Here is a 19,773-nt window from a genome sequence, read left to right as displayed (position 1 = left end):
TCAAGTACATTCTAGAAGCTCTCGTAATCACAAACACTCATATTATGAATGACATCTATATAACAAGTTTCTCTACACAAGGAAGAAGAAGAAAGCCTACCAAGAAATTCTTCAAAATAGAAACTAAATACAAACATATTTATAATAGTTTTATCTGATGGAGAGTTCCCACACTACTTTTGTTTATTTATTTATTTTTTTTTTGCGGTACGCGGGCCTGTCACTGTTGTGGCCTCTCCCGTTGCAGAGCACAGGCTCCGGATGCACAGGCTCAGCGGCCATGGCTCACGGGCCCAGCCGCTCCGCGGCATGTGGGATCTTCCCAGACCGGGGCACGAACCCGCGTCCCCTGCATCGGCAGGTGGACTCTCAACCACTGCGCCACCAGGGAAGCCCCCCACACACTACTTTTTAAGGATATGCTCAGATAATCATGATGCTTCTGCTTATGCTGTGGCAAGAAACATTATATTGTGCATAGGGTTGAGAGCAGGAGGATGTTGGGATGTATCATATGCTACTGAAGAATTTATTCTATATACAGAGAGGATAAAAAAAATGTTCAGCAATAAAAATATATAGCATAATAGTCACTATTCAAAATTCCTGAAAGGAATATACTAAATAATGCAAATGACAAAAATAATACTTTAAAATGGATTTATTGAGGTATAATTAATATAGAAAAAAACTGTGCATATTAAATGTGTACAATTTGATGAGTTTGGACATATGCAAACACTCATGATACCATCACCACAATCAAGGTAACAGACATAATCAACACTTCCCAGTATTTACTTGTATCCCTTTGTGTGTGTGTGCTTTTTTTAAATTAATTTATTTATTTTCTATTTGTTTTTGTTTGTTTGTTTGTTTTTGCAGTACGCGGGCCTGTCACTGTTGTGGCCTCTCCCGTTGCGGAGCACAGGCTCCGGACGCGCAGGCTCAGCGGCCATGACTCACAGGCCCAGCCGCTCCGCGGCATGTGGGATCTTCCCGGACCCGGGCACGAACCCGTGTCCCCTGCATCGGCAGGCGGACTCTCAACCACTGCGCCATTTGGCTGCTTTGGGTCTTTGTTGCTGCGCGTGGGCTTTCTCTAGTTGCAGTGAGCGGGGGCTACTCTTTGTTGCGGTGCATGGGCTTCTCTCTGTGGTGTCTTCTCTTTTTGCGGAGCACGGCTCTAGGCACGCGGGCTTCAGTAGTTGTGGCTCACAGGCTCTGGAGCCCAGGCTCAGTAGTTGTGGCACACTGGCTTAGTTGCTCCGTGGCATGTGGGATCTTCCTGGACCAGGGCTCGAACCCACATCCCCTGCATTGGCAGGAGGACTCTCAACCACTGTGCCACCAGAGAAGTCCCTCCCTTTGTGTTTTGTTTGTTTTTATGGTAAAAACACTTAACAAATGAGATCTACCTTCTTCACAAATTTTGAAGTGCACCATATCTTATTGTTAACAATTGGCACCATGCTATTTGGCAGATCTCTAGAACTTATTCATCTAATGTAACTGAAACTTTGTACCCTTTGAATAACAATTCCCCGATTTTTCCACCTCCAAGACCCTGGCAACAACTACTGTATTCTTTGCTTCTATGAGTTTGACTATTTTAGATGCATCCAATAGCTGGAATCATACAGTATTTGTCATTCTGTGACTGGTTTATTTCACTTAGCATAATGTCCTTCAGATTCTTCCATGTTGCCACAAATGGCAGGATTTCCTTCTTTTTTTAAGGCTGAATAATATTCCATTGTAATGTATGTACAACATTTTCTTTATCCAGTCTTCTTTTGATGGACCCTTGGGTTGTTCCTATATCTTGGCTAATGCAAATAGTGGTGCAATGAACGTGGAAGTGCAGATATCTCTTCAAGATCCTGAGTTTTCAATTTTTTTTGGATAGATACCCAGAAGTGGGATTTCTGGATCATATCATAGTTCTATTTTTTAATTTCTTGAGGAAGCTCCATACTTTTTTCCATAGCTGCGGCACAATTTTACATTCCCACTAACAGTGTACCATGGTTCCAATTTCTCCACAACCTCACCAAAACTTATCTTAAAATTTATTTGTGTTATAATTAGTTACCACCAGCATAACAAACATTTGCAGTTAAGAATAACAACAATCTGAATGAGTCATTAATTTAATAAAAAATGGGGATGAAAAGAAAGCAAAAGGATGCTAAACCTTTTACATTAGAATAGCAAGAGGATCAGTAGATACCCTCCTATTCTTCACATTGGTAAAGCAATTATCCAATGAATGACCTTGGGAGCTCTTGTTATACTGCCTGTCACTGAGCTAGCTGAGTTTGGGGGCACTCCTTTGCCCCAGCCAGAGAGGCTGAATCCTAACTCATTTTCTCTACAACCTGTGTTAAGTATGAAATTAAACTTTGTTTCATTAAGCCACTGAGATTTCAGGGTTTATTTCATACCAGGGCTCAGCCTAGCCTCTTGTAAAACTTATTGCTGGAAGTGCAGTGCAGCCATAATAAAAATCCAAGCTCATACCTCTTGAGACCTAGGTAGGAAGGATCCCTGCTCTGGGTCCAGACTATATAGGACATCACATATTACAAACACACACACACACACACACACTTTATTTTAAAATGAGGAGAAAGATTCTCCTCATTATAACCTTAGCACGGGTTCAATGAGACCCGCAACACTGAATGTCTGCATCTTTTGCCACATGTTTTTAAAGCAAAAGGCATCTGTATCTGAATGGTAAAAAGGATTGCGAATATTGTTGCTGATGACACTGGAGACAGACACTGCTTCAGAGTCCAAGAAAGATTTGAACCATGGAAGCTCTTAGGTTAAGAGAAAAGCTCAACTTGTCAAATCTTTCATTTCAGCATGAAAGCAGTAGATTCATGCATAATATAACATTGTTTAGAAGTACTACTGAAGATCTGTTTCCTCACTTCTCTCTTCATATTCCCATTTCAGGGATAAGGAGACTTTTTGCAATGGTAACAAGTTTCTATTACTGTTAAGTAGGGATAAATGTAGTTGTTTATGTCACCTAAGTGAAGCATGACATCAGTTCTTCACATTAGCCAGTAGATGGATATGAGCACTAGAATAGCAAATAATCTTATACTTATAAAAATATTTAAGAAGACAATTAAATTTTCCAAAAACTTAAAAAAATATTTAAAATACTAAAATTGATGACCATTCATTATAACTTTAACCCTAACCCTAACCCTGTAGTTATAGTTATAACTATAAAATTATAGCTATAATTTTAATGGACAGTTTTGATTATTTTAGAAGAAATGGAAATTTAGTTAATAACATCAATGAAAATGAGCAAAATTATCCTGACCGAATCCAAATCTGAGCAGATTAGATGAAATCCCTGAAACCACATATTCTTTTTTTTTTTTCTTTTTTGCAGTATGCGGGCCTCTCACTGCTGTGGCCTCTCCTGTTGCGGAGCACAGGCTCCGGACGCGCAGGCTCAGCGGCCATGGCTCACAGGCCTAGCCGCTCCGCGGCACGTGGGATCTTCCTGGACCGGGGCATGAACCCGTGTCCCCTGCATCGGCAGGCGGACTCCCAACCACTGCGTCACCAGGGAAGCCCCACATATTCTTTACTAAATAAAAATCTACTGAGCCAACAATGAGACTATATGTGAGCTTCCATTTTTTTTACTTCTTTTAGCCCACAAATGTTAGTGGCAAGCTTGCCTTAGCTATGTGGTAGAGTTTACCAGTTAGTTGGCGAGCAGTGAGGAAACTTATGTCAGAGTAATGATGGCAATCCATGTGATTCAGAGCCAAAATATCTGAAAAAATGTGATCTATTACTCAGGAGGCAGATCATGAGTCCATTGAACTTGAAGCTCTAAGCAGAGGTTGGAAAACAGATAATTAATAGTATTTGTAGGTTGTAGTGTGGGTTCAAGAAGATATTATAAAAGTATTTAAAACACTGGCCAGTTTGGAAGCAGAAAGAATCAAGAAATGTGGGGCTTTTCAGAAATGGAAAAGGAGCTGCTTCTATATAAAAGGCTTTGAGAGACCAATGTTGTAAAACTTTCATGTGATTAAAAGCCTCAGGGCAAAGAGAAGATGAAGTATGTGATTCCAAGGAAATCCTCTTAATTGATTAAAAATTGCCTCAGCAAATGGAACAGGTTAAGACTGTACCCATTTCTCCAAAATTCATGTTTCAAGGTAACTGGCATTAAGATGAAAAAGAAAAGCGCCAGGGTGAGAAAACAAAGAAATAAAGATTTGAAAATTTCTCCAAACTATACTTTAAGCATGGGTATTGGTACTTGGAACTGACTGGAGGCATATAGCTGAAAGACCTTCAGAGTTTTGGAGAGAGGTGTATTCCCAAAGATACTGTAAACCTGTTATGAAAAAGCAATGAATGCAAGATATTTTAATGACTCTTAGACCTTAAACTTCTGTGGGCAGAAAGCAGTCTGAGAAGGCTGTGTAGCCCTCAAAGATGGCATATTTCCCAAGGCCCCCTTCAGACTGGTCCAAGGAGAATGAGGGATAAGGAAGAACATTTTTTTTTTTTTTTTTTTTTTTGCGGTACGCGGGCCTCTCACTGTTGTGGCCTCTCCTCTTGCAGAGCACAGGCTCTGTACGCACAGGCTCAGCGGCCATGGCTCACTGGCCTAGCCGCTCCGCGGCATGTGGAATCCTCTCGGACCAGGGGCACGAACCCGTGTCCCCTGCATCCGCAGGCGGACTCTCTACCACTGCGCCACCAGGGAAGCCCTGGAAAGGGTTACTTTAAATGTATAAGGATAGGATAGCATTCCAAAGCCTTGATGCTATTTAATATATAACCTACAGTTTGAAGATTTCAAACTATTTTAGAAATTTTGAACTGATGAATTGATGTCAGGCAGATCACTCAAAAATTTGTAATTCAGTTGGTAATTACAAAGAAAGAGGAAGGAGATTAAAGATATGGGCTTGACAGATGAAGAGGAAACGTGGGAAATTTTAAAAAACTAAGATTTTATTTGTAACATTTAGGTTATTTTCATGCTGATAAAGTGAACCATTATTTTCCTATGTATAAAATGCAACACTTTCACCACACAGTGGTGCTATTGTTCTGGTACATTTTACATGTGATTTTGTATATAACCCCCTTTACTAAGAGCATTCTATTTTTGAAAGCCTTTTGTCAGTCATACTTATGATCTGGTTGCATAGTCACATCCCGTATGTCAGTTATATCAACTTTAATTTTCTTACCGGAAAGACAATCGCAACTTGATACATTTGTGCATAGGAATAATTAGTTTCCATCTCTCTTCTTCTTAAACAGATGTGCTAAAAGAACAGCTATGTAAAAGAGGTGTTCGTATTTTGACTGGATTGAGAAAATACCTTCAACAATTGGACAAGGAAGGAAATGGACTTTTAGATAAGGCAGATTTCACAGGGAGATCAGCTCGGTGCTTTGTGACCACCTGGAGGGGTTGGATAGGGAGGACGGGAGGGAGGGAGACGCAAGAGGGAAGAGATATGGGAACATATGTATATGTATAACTGATTCACTTTGTTATAAAGCAGAAACTAACACACTATTGTAAAGCAATTATACTCCAATAAAGATGTAAAACAAAACAAAAAAAGTATTTCACTTAGAAGTGTCCAAAAATGTATATACCACAGATAATTCTCTGCAGTGAATGACATAATATTCTTCAGTGGTCTTATTCACTTTTCTACTGAAATTTTAGTAGTTCATTTGTCTCCTTCTTTATGCCTCGTTATCAGTGTTAAGCCATCAGGCAAGTCCTGCTGATTTTTTAAATGTCAACATTTATCCCTCCCTCATATACTTATTAAGAGCCTAATAAGTGGGCATTGTTCTAAACTCTGAGAAGACATACTCTGTACTCTTAAGGTCTTCATAAGTAAAGGAAAGAAAAATATAAATGATTACAAAACAACATGATAAGTGTTAAATAGAGAATGCTTTCAGAACATGTGAGATAAATTGCAAGCCAGGTTAAGGAGAAGGAAGTTCATAGGATTTCTGGGAGAAGGAAGTTCATAGGATTCCTGGAGGTGGGTATGTGTCAGAGCTGAGTTTTGAAGGATGAGGAGGAATGAAGCAGACAAGAGGGTAGGAGGAGCGTGGATCCGACAATAGCTACTTCAGGAAAGGGAGAAGCTCATGTGAAGGCTTCCAGGGGAGAGGGAATGCGGCAGGTTCCAGGAATTGCCCCAGAGGTTTCACCCCTACCTTTCCCTCTGCTGTGAGTAATCTTCCACCAGACCTTTGCATGGCTGAATTTTCTCATCATTCAGGTTTTCTCTGCTAAGAACACTACACTGACACCTCCATCTAAAGGAGCATCCCATCTGATCCCTGATCCTCTCCATACCATTTATCTATTTTGTTTTCTTTATACCACTTTGTAGATATTCTCTGGCTCTGCCTGCAGTAGAATGGAAGTTCCATCAGGGCAGAGACCAAGGTGCTTCTTGTTTCCTGCTCTATTTCTAATACCTCGAATAGAACCTGGCGTTTGGCAGGTGCTGAATAAATAGACGATGCATGAGTTGAAATAGATAGATAGGTGGAAGGAAGGAAAGGAGAAGAATGGAGAGAAATAAGCCTAGCAGGGTCCATTACATTAAAGCTTTGCACGCTATGCTCAGAAGTTTGGATTTTCTCCTGAGTGTATATGAATTTGAAACATGTCTACCTCAAGGGTTTTAGATAAGGCATTCTCTTGCATTGTTCTCTTTTGCTTCAAATCGTCTTGTCACAAGATATAGTACATTTTGTGGGAGGAACACTGGAAATTGAATTTATGAGATCAAGGTTCAAGTTCTAGCCTTAACATTTGAATTGTGTGATCTTAAATAGGCCTTTTCACTTTTCTGACAGACAGACTCTGCTGGAGCAATCCAGAGATAATAATTATAGTCAGAGTTGCTTTGAAACTCAAATGAGAAAATTACATGCTTTATCAATTGTAAACTTCTGTGCTAGTACGGTATTGCTTATCATTGCTGTGCCATACCTGTCTTGTGTTTTTTACAATGTTTAACCTTATGGCCCACCTAGTGACACACACTAGGGATTATCTAACTTCATCTCTTCCTTGCATTAATAATAATAATAATAGTAATAAAATAGCAATAGAAAATTAGAAAGATGTGGTGTCTTATACTCTGTTTTTTCTTTTCCTCTATAATATCACTGGAGACTGACCATGCAATGAGAAGCAAAAACAAGAACATAAGAATCACCAACCTGGGTCTAATTCTGGCACTAGTTTGGGGGAAGGCAAAGTCATTCTTACTAATTTGAAATTTTAAAAAATTGGTATGCCCCCTAAATAGCCTAATTTATATAGAGATACTATCAATAAATATACCTTAGTTTTGTTTCAAATGAATTATCATTTTCCATCCTGCACCATATTTTAGAAAGAGTTATATAAATTTGTTGCAACTTTTGGTAAATTATTCAATTCTTGAAAAATGTTTCTTTTAAGCTTCTAGCATTATCTTTTAATTCTAGTATCCCTTGAGTTGGGTGAGCAAATTCATCTTCTATCCATATTACGTATGATTTTAAAGATTAAGCTCAATTTCACTCTTAAAAGCTCATTTTATAGACCTTAAAGGCTTTTCATGTACAGGGCATTACAACAGACCAAAAAAAATGTATGGGTTGTTGAGAACTGTGGGGGGGGTGGGGGTGGGGCAGGGCGTCTTAAGTTTCCTTATTAAAATTTTAATTGAAAAAATTAGAAGGAAATGGAAGAGAATATTTTGGGGGTAACCATTATTTGTCAGTCACCTTGCTAGACGTTTTATTTATATTCTCATTTAAAGCTAACAACTTGACTGAAATATTGAAAATCTATTTACCTGAGTTTAAGAAAATCTCATACTGTATTTTTGTTGTTGTTGTTAGGAACTTTATGAATAGAATATTCTATTAAATAGTGCATTTGCCAAAGAAGTAAGTGGCAATGGTGAAATGAATAAATTGGCATAAGGGATCTACTCAAAACAGCACCTTTCAGTGTAAATCATGGAATAATTGTTAGAGTCATTCAAATCTCTTATACTTTCAAGTATGAAGACTAGCAGAAGTACAGTCAGTATCCTAATGCCTTTTGGAGGCATTCCAGTAAGTGAAGTGACTTCTTAATTGTCACTGATATAATACATTAAAGATAATGAAATGGTCAAATTCAAGTGAATGGTAAGCATTTTTTACTGAAAAAAAATAAATTTAAAAAGATACATTTGGGGCTTCCCTGGTGGCGCAGTGGTTGAGAGTCCGCCTGCTGATGCAGGGGACACGGGTTCGTGCCCCGGTCCAGGAAGATCCCACATGCCGCGGAGCGGCTGGGCCCATGAGCCATGGTCGCTGAGCCTGTGCATCTGGAGCCTGTGCTCCGCAACGGGAGAGGCCACAACAGTGAGAGGCCCGCGTACCACAAAAAAAAAAAAAAAAAAGATACATTTGTGATTTATTGCCACTCTTAAATATTTCTTAACTTTATGGAACTGTCCACTACAGAGTTCCTCTAAATAAGCTTTTTTAGTGCCTTTGATTGGATTTATATGTAACTTTTTGGAATTTTCTTATTAAGTCCACTACCTTGTCTAGGGCTACAACAGATGTAACAAAATGCTATTATGATGATTATTGTTGTAGCCATATATAACTTAAAGGTGTAACAGTGGTCTCTGTGTGATTATTTCTAGGATTTTGAGTCTTTGTGGCTAATTCTAAATGGTTATGGCAATGTAAGGTTGATTACAGAGAATTCAAGCATACCGTTATAGGTGAAATGAATGAATACAGAAAATCATTTGTTCAAAAGGAAACGAAGTAATCTTTCAAACGGTTACTTTCAATAGATTTTTAGGTTCTTTCTTTTAAATCTTTAATGAATTACCTTTGAAAATGTTTTAAATTCCTTTCCCTGTAATGTATTTTGGGTTTAGTAAAACACAAACACACACATACACATACAAATCTACCCAGTATAAAGCGACATAACTTATGCCTATGTTTTAGGAAAATATTGTAAAAGGAAAATAAAATCTGAAATTAAATTTCAGTTCACAAATTACTAATTCCATAAATTGCTGGCTCCATATAGCTATATGTCTATATCTATTATAAAATATTTCCAAGCCTCAGTTTCTTATCTCACAGAACTGGTCTAAGGTATTACATGTAAAATTATGAGCATTATAGCTGTCCCAGTGTCAAGGCTCAATGCACATTATCTTAGGATGATGACTAAAACACGTTTGTCTACTTTTTAAATATGCATGCTAAATGTTAAAATGAAAATTAAAATGATCATGTTAAATTGTAAATTAAAAACAGGAGCTCTGACTTATGTAGGAGAGAAGATATTACTTAGGTTCTGGTAGTCATTTTTAGAGTATGCTTTTGAGCAATGTAGTTTCCTTTTTCTTTTGTATATGTACCTAATATAAAATGTATATTTATCTAATACTGAAACAAAGCTATTGTGAATAAGGTAGTATGAACAATTACATCGGGTACAAATCTCCAATAGAAAATGTCAAAATCTTTATCTTTACTGGCCAAAAGACAAAATAAAAACCTTATGTTAAACAAATTCACCACATAATATTTATAAATTTGCATATATTTTTACCTTACATGTCCTAGTGATAGGCGTGAATAGCAGGAGTAGAAACTGGAGGGTTGTCTCTTTCATAAGTCTTGGTCCTGGGAATAGAGGACAAAAGTAGACTTAGTTTGCTAGGGCTACCATCACAAATACCATAGACTGGGTGACTTACATGACAGAAATTTGTTGTCTCACAATTCTGGAGGCTAGAAGTCCAAGATCAAGGTATCATTAGGTTTGGTTTCTCCTGAGGCTGCTTTCCTTGTCTTGTAATTAACTGGCTGTCTTCTCCCTGTGTTCTCATGGGCATCCCTCAGTCTGTGTTGTCTGTGTCCTAATCTCCTCTTCTTATGAGGATACCAGTCATATTGGATTAGGGCCCACCCTAATGATTTCATTTTACCTTAATCACCTCTTTAAAGGCTCTATCTTTTTCTGTAGTCACACACTGAGGTACTGGGGGTTAGGGCTTCAACATACGAATTTTGGGGAGGATGCAATTCAGCCCATAACAGGTACCACATACCTGTGACATTATTGTGAATAAACAAACTTGATTCTAGTTTTGACTCATCTGCAAATGTAGGATGGTGCTTTTGGTCAGTTGTATGTTTCTATGGACACACTCCTCTTCTCAATAAAATATATTTTATGATCCTCAGAATTGCATTGAATTAGAGGAGTGATAAAACAACTAGCATTTCAAAAGGTAGTGTTAAATTTCAGGAAATAGAGTAACAAAACCCATTTAAGAATTATTTAACTTTCTCATTGATTTTAGTAATGGAATATTTGCAGGTTTACTTTTTGACTCAAAATACTCCTGGTCATTTGTCTTGGCCATTTATCAATTTCATGTGATTCGTAGAGCTGAAAGTTACCGGAGAGGTCTTTTACCCAACTCCTCAGTGTGCAGAAGAGGAAAGCCAGGGTAACAGAGGTTAAGTTACTTTCTCAAGGTCAGGGTGCTAGAAAGTGGTAGTGCACCTTAAGTGCAGGTTACCTAATATCTTGCTCCAATATCTTTCTCCCTGTTTTCATGATGCTTCCTTCATATACCAGTTTAGTACTTTAAACTGTCTTGTTTAGAGGTAAAAAATAACCTACTGCAGAATAGAAAATTAGGTTCTAATGATTTCACAGAAAAAAATAACACTTCTCTCTTTATTTAGGCCTTTATGAAAATGGATTTTAACAAAACAGGCAGTGTGTCTGTTATAGACATAAGAAAATGTTATTGTGCAAAGAAGCATCCTTAAGTAATTTCAGGTAATCATTACAAGTGAAAATACATTAGATTTCTAAAATGTGAGTTAATCAAAGTAATATCTTTAAATTATATTAATTCATAGCATGGACTTGAGGCCATTAAGTGAGGAAATAAATAATTATTTTTTAAACCAGAAATGTGAGAGCTTCTTTTTTTTTTTTTAACATGTTTATTAGAGTATAATTGCTTTACAATGGCGTGTCAGTTTCTGCTTTATAACAAAGTGAATCAGTTATACATAAACATATGTCCCCATATCTCTTCCCTCTCGCGTCTCCCTCCCACCCTCCCTATCCCACCCCTCTAGGTGGTCACAAAGCACCAAGCTGATCTCCCTGTGCTATGTGGCTGCTTCCCATTAGCTAGCTACTTTACATTTGGTAGTGTATATATGTCCATGCCACTCTCTCACTTTGTCCCAGCTTACCCTTCCCCCTCCCCGTATCCTCAAGTCCATTCTCTAGTAGGTCTGCATCTTTATTCTCCTCTTGCCCCTAGGTTCTTCTGACCATTTTCTTTTCTTTTTTTTTTTTAGAGTCCATATATCTGTGTTAGCATATGGTATTTGTTTTTCTCTTTCTGACTTACTTCACTCTGTATGACAGACTCTAGGTCCATCCACCTCACTACAAATAACTCAGTTTCGTTCCATTTTATGGCTGAGTACTATTCCATTGTATATATGTGTCACATCTTCTTTATCCATTCATCTGTTGGTGGACACGTAGGTTGTTTCCATGTCCTGGCTATTGTAAATAGAGCTGCAATGACCATTTTGGTACATGACTCTTTTTCAGTTATGGTTTTCTCAGGGTATATGCCCAGTAGTGGGATTGCTGGGACGTATGGTAGTTCTATTTTTAGTTTTTTAAGGAACCTCCATACTGTTCTCCATAGTGGCTGTATCAATTTACATTCCCACCAACAGTGCAAGAGGGTTCCCTTTTCTCCATAACCTCTCCAGCATTTATTGTTTCTAGATTTTTGGATGATGGCCATTCTGACGGGTGTGAGATGATATCTCATTTTAGTTTTGATTTGCATTTCTCTAATGATTAGTGATGTTGAGCATCCTTTCATGTGTGTGTTGGCAATCTGTATATCTTCTTTGGAGAAATGTCTATTTAGGTCTTCTGCCCATTTTTGGTTTGGGTTGTTTTTTTGATATTGAGCTATATGAGCTGCTTGCAAATTTTGGAGATTAATCCTTTGTCGGTTGCTTCATTTGCAAATATTTTCTCCCATTCTGAGGGTTGTCTTTTGGTCTTGTTCATGGTTTCCTTTGCTGTGCAAAAGCTTTTAAGTTTCATTAGGTCCCATTTGTTTATTTTTGTTTTTATTTCCATTTCTCCAGGAGGTGGGTCAAAAAGAATCTCGCTGTGATTTACATCATAGAGTGTTCTGCCTATGTTTTTGGTTTTTTTCTGCTTTTTTTTTTTGTACGTGGGCCTCTCACTGTTGTGGCCTCTCCCGTTGCGGAGCACAGGCTCCGGACGTGCAGGCTCAGTGGCCATGGTTCATGGGCCCACTGCTCTGCGGCATGTGGGATCTTCCCAGACCGGGGCACGAACCTGTGTCCCCTGCATCGGCAGGCGGACTCTCAACCAGTGCGCCACCAGGGAAGCCCCTGCCTATGTTTTCCTCTAAGAGTTTGATAGTGTCTGCCTTACATTTAGGTCTTTAATCCATTTTCAGTTTATTTTTGTGTATGGTGTTAGGGAGTGTTCTAATTTCATTATTTTCCATGTAGCTGTCCGAGCAGTTTTCACAGCATCACTTATTGAAGAGGCTGTCTTTTCTCCACTGTATATTCTTGCCTCCTTTATCAAAGATAAGGTGACCATATGTGCATGGGTTTATCTCTGGGCTTTCCATCCTGTTCCATTGATCTATATTTCTGTTTTTGTGCCAGTACCATACTGTCTTGATTATTGTAGCTTTGTAGTATAGTCGGAAGTAAGGGAGCTTGATTCCTCCACCTGCATTTTTCTTTCTCAAGATTGCTTTGTCTATTCGGGGTCTTTTGTGTTAACATACAAAGTGTGAAATTTTCTCTTCTAGTTCTGTGAAAAATGCCAGTGGTAGTTTGATAGGGATTGCATTGAACCTGTAGATTGCTTTGGGTAGTAGAGTCATTTTCACAATGTTGATTCTTCCAATCCAAGAATATGGTATATCTCTCCATCTATTTGTATCATCTTTAATTTCTTTCATCTGTGTTGTATAATTTTCTGTATACGGGTCTTTTGTCTCCTTAGGTAGGTTTATTCCTAGATATTTTATTCTTTTTGTTGCAATGGTAAATGGGAGTGTTTTATCACTTTCACTTTTATATTTTCTTCCATTGGTGTATAGGAATGCAAGAGATTTCTGTGCTTTTTTTTTTTTCTTTTGCAGTACGCGGGCCTGTCACTGTTGTGGCCTCTCCCGTTGCGGAGCACAGGCTCTGGATGCGCAGGCTCAGCAGCCATGGCTCACAGGCCCAGCCGTTCCATGGCATTTGGGATCTTCCTGGACTGGGGCAAGAACCCGTGTCCCCTGCATCAGCAGGTGGACTCTCAACCACTGTGCCACCAGGGAAGCCCTGTGCATTACTTTTGTATCCTGCTACTGTACCAACTTCGTTGATTAGCTCTAGTAGTTTTCTAGTAGCATCTTTAGGATTCTCTATGTATAGTATCATGTCATCTGCAAACAGTGACAGCTTTATTTCTTCTTTTCCAATTTGGATTCCTTTTATATCTTTTTCTTCTCTGATTGCTGTGACTAAAACTTCCAAAACTATGTTGAATAATAGTGGTGAGAGTGGGCATTCCTGATCTTAGTGGAAATGCTTTCAGTTTTTCACCATTGAGGATGATGTTGGCTGTGGGTTTGTCATATATGGCCTTTATTATGTTGAGGAAAGTTCCCTCTATGCCTGCTTTCTGGAGGGTTTTTATCATAAATGGGTGTTGAATTTTGTCAAAAGCTTTCTCTGCATCTATTGAGATGATAATATGGTTTTTCTCCTTCAACTTGTTAATATGGTGTATCACGTTGATTGATTTGCAAATATTGAAGAATCCTTGCATTCCTGGGATAAGCCCCACTTGATCATAATGTATGATCCTTTTAATGTGCTGTTGGATTCTGTTTACTAGTATTTTGTTGAGGATTTCTGCATCTATGTTCATAAGTGATATTGGCCTGTAGTTTTCTTTCTTTGTGACATCTTTTTCTGGTTTTGGTATCAGAGTGATGGTGGCCTCGTAGAATGAGTTTGGGCGTGTTCCTCCCTCTGCTATATTTTGGAAGAGTTTGAGAAGGATAGGTGTTAGCTCTTCTCTAAATGTTTGATAGATTGCTCCTGTGAAGCCATCTGGTCCTGGGCTTTTGTTTGTTGGAAGATTTTTAATCACAGTTTCAATTTCAGTGCTTGTGATTGGCCTGTTCATATTTTCTATTTCTTCTTGGTTCATTCTCCGAAGGTTGTGAATTTCTGAGAATTTGTCCATTTCTTCCAGGTTGTCCATTTTATTGGCATATTGTTCCTTTTAGTAATCTCTCATGATCCCTTGTATTTCTGCAGTGTCAGTTGTTACTTCTCCTTTTTCATTTCTAATTCTATTGATTTGAGTCTTCTTCCTTTTTTTCTTGATAAGTCTGGCTAATGATTTATGATTTTATCTTCTCAGAGAATCAGCTTTTAGTTTTATTGATCTTTGCTACCATTTCCTTCATTTCTTTTTCATTTATTTCTGATCTGATCTTTATGATTTCTTTCCTTCTGCTAACTTTGGACTTTTTTTGTTCTTCTTTCTCTAATTGCTTTGGGTGTAAGATTAGGTTATTTATTTGAGATGTTTCTTGTTTCTCAAGGTAGGCTTGTATAGCTATGAACTTCCCTCTTAGAACTGCTCTTGCTGCATCCCATAGGTTTTCGGTTATTGTGTTTTCATTGTCATTTGTTTCTAGGTATTTTTTGATTTACTCTTGTGATTTCTTCAGTGATCTCTTGGTTCTTAAGTAGTGTGTTGTTTAGCCTCCATGTGTTTGTATTTCCTACAGATTTTTTGCTGTAATTGATATCTAGTCACATGGCATTGTGGTCAGAAAAGATACTTGATACGATTTCAATTTTCTTCAACTTACCAAGGCTTGGTTTGTGACCCAAGATATGATCTATCCTGGAGAATGTTCCATGAGCACTTGAGAAGAATGTGTATTCTGTTGTTTTGGGATGGAATGTCCTATAAATATCAATTAAGTCCATCTTGTTTAATGTGTCATTTAAAGCTTGTGTTTCCTTATTTATTTTCATCTTGGATGATCTGTCCATTGGTGAAAGTGGGGTGTTAAAGTCCCCTACCATGATTGTGTTACTGTCAATTTCCCCTTTTATGGCTCTTAGTATTTTTCTTATATATTGAAGTGCTCCTATGTTGGGTGCATAAGTATTTACAATTGCTATTTCTTCTTCTTGGATTGATCTCTTGATCATTATGTAGTGTCCTTCTTTGTCTCTTGTAATAGTCTTTGTTTTAAAGTCTATTTTGTCTGATATGAGAATTGCTACTCCAGCTTTCTTTTGATTTCCATTTGCATGAAATATCTTTTTCCATCCCCTCATTTTCAGTCTGTATGTATCCCTAGGTCTGAAGTGGTTCTCTTGTAGACAGCATATATACGGGTCTTGTTTTTGTACCCATTCAGCCAGTCTATGCCTTTTGGTTGGAGCATTTAATCCATTTACATTTAAGGTAATTATTGATATGTATGTTCCTATGACCATTTTCTTAATTGTTTTGGGTTTGCTATTGTAGGTCTTTTCCTTCTCTTTTGTTTCCTGCCTAGAGAACTTCCTTTAGCATTTGTTGTAAAGCTGGTTTGGTGGTGCTGAATTCTCTTAGCTTTTGCTTTTCTGTAAAACATTTAATTTCTCCATCAAATCTGAATGAGATCCTTGCTGGGTAGAGTAATCTTGGTTGTAGGTTTTTCTCTTTCATCATTTTAAATATGTCCTGCCACTCCCTTCTGGCTTGCAGAGTGTCTGCTGAAAGATCAGCTGTTATCCTTATGGGGATTCCCTTACGTGTTATTTGCTGTTTTTCCCTTTCAGCTGTTAACCTTATGGGGATTCCTTTATGTGTTACTTGCTGTTTTTCCCTTGCTGCTTTTAATATTTGTTGTATTTAATTTTTGATAGTTTCATTAATATGTCTTGGCGTGTTTCTCCTTGCATTTATCCTGTATGGGATTCTCTGTTCTTCCTGGACTTGATTAACTATTTCCCTTCCCATATTAGAGAAGTTTTCAACTATAATCTCTTCAAATATTTTCTCAGTCCATTTCTTTTTCTCTTCTTCTTCTGGGACCCCTATAATTCGAATGTTGGTGCATTTAATGTTGTCCCAGAGGTCTCTGAGACTGTCCTCAATTCTTTTCATTCTTTTTTCTTTATTCTGCTCTGCAGTAGTTATTTCCACTAGTTTATCTTCCAGGTCACTTACCCGTTCTTCTGCCTCTGTTATTCTGCTATTGATCCCTTCTAGAGAATTTTTAATTTCATTTATTGTGTTTTTCATCTCTGTTTGTTTGCTCTTTAGTTCTTCTAGGTCCTTGTTAAACGTTTCTTTTATTTTCTCCATTCTATTCCAAGATTGTGGATCATCTTTACTATCATTATTCTGAATTCTTTTTCAGGTAGACTGCCTATTTCCTCTTCATTTTTTAGGTCTGGTGGGTTTTTGACTTGCTCCTTCATCTGCTGTGTGTATCTCTGTCTTCTCATTTTGCTTAACTTACTGTGTTTGGGGTCTCCTGTTCGCAGGCTGCAGGTTCGTAGTTTCTGTTGTTTTTGGTGTCTGTTCCCAGTGGCTAAGGTTGGTTCAGTGGGTTGTGTAGGCTTCCTGGTGGAGGGGACTGGTGCCTGTGTTCTGGTGGAGGAGGCTGGATTTTGTCCATCTGGTGGGCAGGTCCACGTCTGCTGGTGTGTTTTGGGGTGTCTGTGGCCTTATTATGATTTCAGGCAGCCTCTGTGCTAATGGATGGGGTTGTGTTCCTGTCTTGCTAGTTGTTTGGCATAGGGTATCCTGCACTGTAGCTTGCTGGTCGTTGAGTGGAGGTGGGTCTTGGCGTTGAGATTGAGATCTCTGGGAGATTTTCGCCGTTTGATATTACGTGAGCTGGGAGGTCTCTTGTGGACCAGTGTCCTGAACTTGGCTCTCCCACCTCAGTGGCACAGCCCTGGTGCCTAGCTGGAGCACTAAGAGCCTGTCCTCCACATGGCTCAGAATAAAAGGGAGAAAAGAAAGAAAGAAGAAGATAAAATAAAATAAAATAAATTTATTAAAATAAAAAATAAATATCAAGCAAAACAATTTTTTAAGTAAAAAAAAAAAAAAACGGACAGAGAGAACCCTAGGACAAATGGTAAAAGCAAAGCTATACAGACAAAATCATACACAGAAGCATACACATACACACTCACAAAAAGAGAAAAAGGGGGAAACATATATATATCATTGCTCCCAAAGTCTACCTCCTCAATTTGCGATGATTCGTTGTCTCTTCAGGTATTCCACAGATGCAGGGCACATCAAGTTGATTGTGGAGGTTTAATCTGCTGCTCCTGAGGCTGCTGGGAGAGATTTCCCTTTCTCTTCTTTGTTCCCACAGCTCCCGGGGCTCAGCTTTAGATTTGGCCCTGCCTCTGCGTGTAGGTCGCCTGAGGGCATCTGTTCTTCGCTCAGACAGGACTGGGTTAAAGGAGCAGCTGCTTTGGGGGCTCTGGCTCCCTCAGGCTGGAGGGAGGAAGTTGTACGGATGCGGTGCGAGCCTGCTGAGGCAGAGGCCGGCGTGACGTTGCACTAGCCTGAGGCGCGCCGTGCGTTCTCCCGGGGAAGTTTTCCCTGGATCCCGGGGCCCTGGCAGTGGCGAGCTGCACAGGCTCTCGGGAGGGGAGGTGTGGAGAGTGACCTATTCTCACACACAGGCTTCTTGGTGGCTGCAGTAGCAGCCTTAGCGTCTCATGCCCGTCTCTGGGGTCCGCGCTTTTAGCCGCGGCTCGCGCCCGTCCCTGGAGCTCCTTTAAGCGGCGCTCTTCATCCCCTCTCCTCGCGCACCAGGAAACAAAAGAGGCAAGAAAAAGTCTCTTGCCGCTTCAGTAGCTCCAGACTTTTTCCCGGACTCCCTCCCGGCTAGCTGTGGCGCACTAGCCCCCTTCAGGGTGTGTTCATGCAGCCAACCCCAGTCCTCTCCCTGCGATACGACCGAAGCACGAGCCTCAGCTCCCGGCCCCCACCCGCCCCGGCGGGTGAGCAGACAAGCCTCTCCGGCTGGTGAGTGCCGGTCGGCCCTGATCCTCTGTGCGGGAATCTCTCCGCTTTGCCCTCCGCACCCCTGTTGCTGTGCTCTCCTCCTCGGCTCCTAAGCTTTCCCCCTCTGCCACCCGCAGTCTCCGCCAGCGAAGGGGCTTCCTACTGTGTGGAAATCTTTCCTCCTTCACGGCTCCCTCCCACTGGTGCAGGTCCCGTTCCTATTCTTTGTCTCTGTTTTTTCTTTTGCCCTACCCAGGTACGAGGGGAGTTTCTTGCCTTTTGGGAGGTCAGAGGTCTTCTGCCAGCGTTCAATAGGTGTTCTGTAGGAGTTGTTCCACATGTAGATGTATTTCTGATGTTTTTGTTGGCAGGAAGGTGAGCTCCGCGTCTTACTCTTCCGCCATCTTGAAGGCAAACAGTAAACTTTAGTATGTTCTTTTACTATAAACGGCTGAGGCCCTTCCTGAGATACTGCAAAGTTTAATGGGAAAACTGTGGGAGTTCCAATCAGAGAGATCCATGTAATTCACTGCTTAACCATTTACTGTCTGTGTGATACTGGATGAGTTATTTAGCCCTATGAGTTCTTTCCTGTAAGTGGTCGGCCATGGAGCTCTTTCTTCTTAAACACGTTAGCAGCAACTGGAGAGCTGCTTAATTTAAAAGTTCTGAGGTCTATTATCTGTACTTATTTTTTTCTTTTATGTTTATAATTGAGATTAACTTTTATTTCCTGTTGAGGAGATAGTGATGAAATTGAGTTAGAACAGAATAGATTTAGAGGATACATAATTACATGTGCAAGTTCTCTGAATTAGTTTTACTGTAACTGCTTATGCTTCAAGATTTAAGGCAGAATAAGGAAATGGCTTTCTCTAGGGATGGAGCTATCATATAATGAACATAAATATGTCTATTAAAATTTGAAGGTACAGAAAATATCCTAATATTTCCTCCCTAAGGAAAAAGTATTTAAGCTGAGATCACTCTTTCCTTTAGCTGGCCATAATATAATCAAAGGTATTATTTAAATAGCTTATTGTTCTTTTTCTAAATTAAAAAATCAAATGAATTTTTAAAAAAGGATGAATCAGATATTTTATGTTCTCACTTTAAATAACAAACTATTCAATTTTTTTTGTTACATATGTGATTCTCAATAGCATCTTCCTATGGGTAAAATTTAATCATATTTAGTATAACCGACCAGTGGAAATAGCCTACTTAATGTCAGAGATTAAAAATAGAATGAGTTAATCAAGTAAAATTTCTTCCAGCAAAGATTTTCATAGGCCTCTGAATCCTGTGTTTGCAGTAATATTTTCTAGCTGCAGTTATGAGTAACTGCTTCATAAAGTAACTAATGCCTTTAACACATTGCATTACTGTGTTATCAGCCTATAAATCATGAAACTATTTACTTGTTTTCTTCTTTCCTCATTTCTAATGGGAATGAAACCGAGTTCTCTAAAACATTAACAAATACAAGAATATCTACAGTAGTAACTGTTATTTTGCCTATACATAAGGACACATCCTGTCAGACG

At 39.1% G+C, this 19,773-nt stretch overlaps 1 protein-coding gene across 1 annotated transcript in view; it reads left to right on the top strand.

The window, feature by feature from the left end:
- Positions 1-19,773, top strand: part of CAPS2 (calcyphosine 2) — a gene marked incomplete at both ends in the record, with an annotated part of 31,620 nt that overhangs the window by 11,459 nt on the left and 388 nt on the right. Inside the window, 6 exon segments of the mRNA XM_082666174.1 lie at positions 5,329-5,458; positions 5,635-5,665; positions 8,748-8,787; positions 8,790-8,866; positions 10,828-10,911; positions 10,915-10,924. Of these exon segments, the coding sequence (XP_082522300.1) occupies positions 5,329-5,458; positions 5,635-5,665; positions 8,748-8,787; positions 8,790-8,866; positions 10,828-10,911; positions 10,915-10,924 (372 nt within the window).

The sequence above is a fragment of the Grampus griseus genome (genome assembly GCF_964374135.1).
Source record: "Grampus griseus genome assembly, chromosome: 11".
Lineage (NCBI taxonomy): Eukaryota > Metazoa > Chordata > Mammalia > Artiodactyla > Delphinidae > Grampus > Grampus griseus.
This window is presented reverse-complemented; position numbering and strand designations above follow the sequence as displayed.